The 3,759-nt window shown below is 39.5% G+C and overlaps 1 protein-coding gene across 1 annotated transcript; it reads right to left on the bottom strand.

Moving 5' to 3' along the window:
- Positions 1–411: 411 nt before the first annotated feature.
- Positions 412–2,526, bottom strand: LOC138003719 (uncharacterized). Its single transcript, XM_068849927.1, has 5 exons — positions 2,277–2,526; positions 2,112–2,198; positions 1,636–1,901; positions 1,266–1,413; positions 412–1,161 (listed from the first exon to the last, which is right to left on the bottom strand). The coding sequence occupies exons 3-5, from the start codon at positions 1,828–1,830 to the stop codon at positions 1,100–1,102; spliced, it is 405 nt and encodes a 134-aa protein (XP_068706028.1). The 5' UTR covers positions 1,831–1,901; positions 2,112–2,198; positions 2,277–2,526; the 3' UTR covers positions 412–1,099.
- Between the last annotated feature and the right edge of the window lie 1,233 nt (positions 2,527–3,759).

The raw sequence follows: 3,759 nt of genomic DNA, 5'->3' as shown, positions 1-3,759 counted from the left end.
AAACTTCGGAAAATTAACGGGATGCAGGATATTTAAAAAACCGAAATGGTATTTTAGTGATACAAACCACCGGAATTAACGTGATACAGGATATTTTGGGATACGGGATACTTAGATTCCTCCTTCCCCTAATGGGGCCTCAACAATCAGCACACCAACACTATCACAATTTACTTTTGCTAAAGCCTGTTGAGGAATGTTAAGATGAAAAGGTGAAATTTCTTCGGATTACTGACCGGAGATCGATCGTTTACTTTGGTTTGTGTATAAAACAAAATACAGTGTATGTCTTTTATTTGTTCAGTTTAAGGCTTTTTTACTAACATTCTTTTCACCTTTTTTATTCCTGCACTAGGAGGAATGGATTACTTTTTTGTTGTCGAATGTCATTGACTTGACCCATCACATACCATTAAATTTAATGTTAGGATAAGTGTCTACTTAACAATTATTCCACGAGAGCGCGTTCAATATGACAGAGACCACTGAAATTGCACAATATGATGAGACCATTGCACTACTCAGGTTGAATTCAGTTAAATTATTAGCAATATGCTTTTTTTTTTCTATAAGTAGCTGGGGATCTAGTCCAGAATTATCAGAATTGCCCAGGCAAACTCCTTGCCCCCTGGTCCTTAATGACAGCCTTGACAACACTGAGAAAGAAATCTTTTACCTCATCCCAATCAATGACTTCAAGGATTGGGCCTTGGGCCTGTCTATCCATTACCCGCAACATTAAATGAAGCTCATCAATAATAATGTTCTCCAGCGGTATATTAAAGAATGGCTGATGCTGGCTTCCAGGTTGCTTGTACCAGTCTGGGCCCACTTTGTATAAAACGTAACCTTTCCTTGTACTTGTACATGTTCATTGCCGTGACTTTAACATCTTCAGTTCCCACGGCCTGCTCCCGTCTGACCTTGTAGCTCAGTCGGTAGAGCGGCGGACATCTAACCCGAAGGTCGTGGGTTCAATTCCCACCCTGGTCAGAGCTTTTTCTCTGTCCTTGTGTGGGCCCATTTCCATCAGTAGGGCTAACGCTCACATGGTTCATATGGGATAGAAATATAGCACTTCACATTACACTCTATTCAGTTAACTATGTTTCAGATTGTTGTAGTTTTCAGATGTCTTAACTACAGCAATGGTGTGGTTACCTGTAATGACACAATAATTGAGGTTCAGTCAGATGATAATGTAGATTGCAATCCCAACAATTATGCTTGCAGTTGTATGCATTGAATTAAGTGAGTCACTTTACCTGCACTAGAAAGAACATGTTGACCTTTGTCCAGGATTGAGAAGGAACAAACAAATAGAGAAATTGAATGAGACATTCTTGTTCCATCTCCTGATATTTTAACTCGCTCTGTTGGGCTGACCTTTTCTTGCTGACTGGAGTTTTTCAGCTGCAGCATGGTACATATGATAATAATGATAATAATAAACTTGTATAGCGCCGATATCAATATAGCTATTTTCATCAGCGCTTAAAACATAAAACTAGATAAAACCTACTAAAACATATTAATAGACATATTAATAGACATAGTGGAAGGAATCAGTGTACTATTCTCCAAAGTAGAAAACTAATTAAGAAAAATACAATATGTCAATAATATTTTACTCACACGTTCCTCAATTTGTTCCTTTAGTAGGTCTTCTAGGGGCAGTTCAGCTCCCGGCTGATTCCCAGGTGTCTTGTGCATATTGCATGTGGAGTCCAAGGTGGCTTGACATCCCTCAACCAGGTAGGATCTTGAGAGTGTCTGGTCTTGCTGTGTAAGCTCGTGATAGGCTTCCCATGAAATGGAAAACTTATCCATTATATATAGTATCCCTCTGATTTTTTCCTTCTCTTCTGTTGGAAGCTTTTCATAGGCATGCTTCTTCTTTTCTGTGAGGAAAAAGAAATGAGGACATGCTCACAGTTTTCACAATGAGGTCTCGCATTAAATTGCTAGGAAAGGGACTTATTGTCATTGTGATAGATGTGGTGGTAGTAGAGCCAGCAAACATCATGTGAAACATTATGATGCACATAAACCTGACAAAACTAGTCGTGTACACTGTATGTTTAGAGTGGGGAAAAGAAGAAAATCTTTACCTCTACAACTCTCATTCCTCTTTGAAAGATCGTCAATCTTATCCTCATTTACCGGTCGACTGGTAACGTTTTCTTTTGCAGGTCCATCTGTCGAGCATATAAAAGAGGACAGTCAATACTCTTTCTGACGATGTACCCCATTAGAGTGGTTTAAAGTCTAGTTACCTCTTAGGGATTCATCCAAGTTTATTTCATGGTCCTGACCACTCTTGTCTCGAACCAGTAACGATTCTGGCAGAAGTCCATATGTTTCTGCAAACCATAAGGCGTCTTGGGCTTTTAGTTTTCTACGATGAAATCATAGTAATAAGTTGTTTAGTGTTGGTACTATCCATAGTATGGCTTAATCATGTATCCATGGAAACAATATACTTTATCATTAGTTACGATATGTCTTGTTTGAGTTAATTATTCCGTAAGCAATATGTGAACTTACTGAATTTGGGTTAGGTGCCTTTTCTGTTGTTTATTGCCTACTTTTGTAAAACCTTTTCCCGTGGGGGTAAGCTTCTTCCGCATCTTCTGTAAAGATCGGCTACCTTTTCTTCCGAAGACGCACCATTTTCCTGCCTCAGTCGCGCGACAACATCAAAAGGCGTCTGTTCGATCTCCTCTGGTTTGACCGACAACGTTATCCACGTCTTCCCCTTCATTTCTTTCCTTTTTTGGCCATCTTTCGTTGAAACGATCTTCTTGCGGAATCGGCGGATGCTTTCGCCCAGTGCGTGGCCCACGCGCTTGCGACCAGATTCGTCAAATTTGTAGGCGAAGGAAAGGATGCTTATTTGCAGAAGTTCGAACAAAATGGCCGGTTTCCCGCAAACGTCCCTCCATTTCCATAAACCTTCTCCGTTCACTTGAAAATCGAACGTAGAGTTTGTAACATTAAAGGGGCTAGGTCACGCTATTTTAGGTAATTTTGTTTAATTTTGTTAATTATGAGCTTTCAAGGTCAAATTGGCAGAGCATGAGTCTTTCATTTGCAAAATCACGGCCACATAACAACTGAGAATGATTTTCCAGCTGTGTAAATCACATTTTGATATAGACTGATATAAATTTGAAAAAAGGTGGGCCGACGTTTTTCAAATTTACTCAAATTCAATCCTTTTCAATCCTCTCCAGTTTTGTTCATCCATGTCCCTTCTTGGCTTCCCTGTGTTTTGTTAGAGTTCTTCTATAGTTTTGAACAGTTATTTTGATATTTTAGTTAATTCTATGACCATTCGATCCGTGCTGAAATTGCCTAAAATTGCGTGACCTAGCCCCTTTAACGTATGGCGGCACGATGTGAATCAACAATGGATGGATCGGGTTTTCGAAGAGCACTGAAAAGAGCTCCCGATCACTATCGTATTTATTGCCTGGTCGCGCACGCCATCTTTGTTTTTTCCGAAGGTCCTGAGTAAAACCAAGAGATTGTAAAGGTTATAAAGATTATAATCTCTTGGTAAAACAGCTGATCCTCATGGCATTCTTAAAATTCGCGGTAGATGTGAATAGTTTTTTCTTGCAGAGTGGTTTTCACCAATAGGCATTGTTTCATTTGACAGGCATTGTTATTCATGTCTGGGCTGAAAACAATAGCTCGCCAGCTCTAAACGCGCCATTTTCAAATGAAACTACGACTAATAATTTTCAAACTGAA

This window comes from Montipora foliosa, chromosome 5, assembly GCF_036669935.1.
Source record: "Montipora foliosa isolate CH-2021 chromosome 5, ASM3666993v2, whole genome shotgun sequence".
NCBI lineage: Eukaryota > Metazoa > Cnidaria > Anthozoa > Scleractinia > Acroporidae > Montipora > Montipora foliosa.
This window is presented reverse-complemented; position numbering and strand designations above follow the sequence as displayed.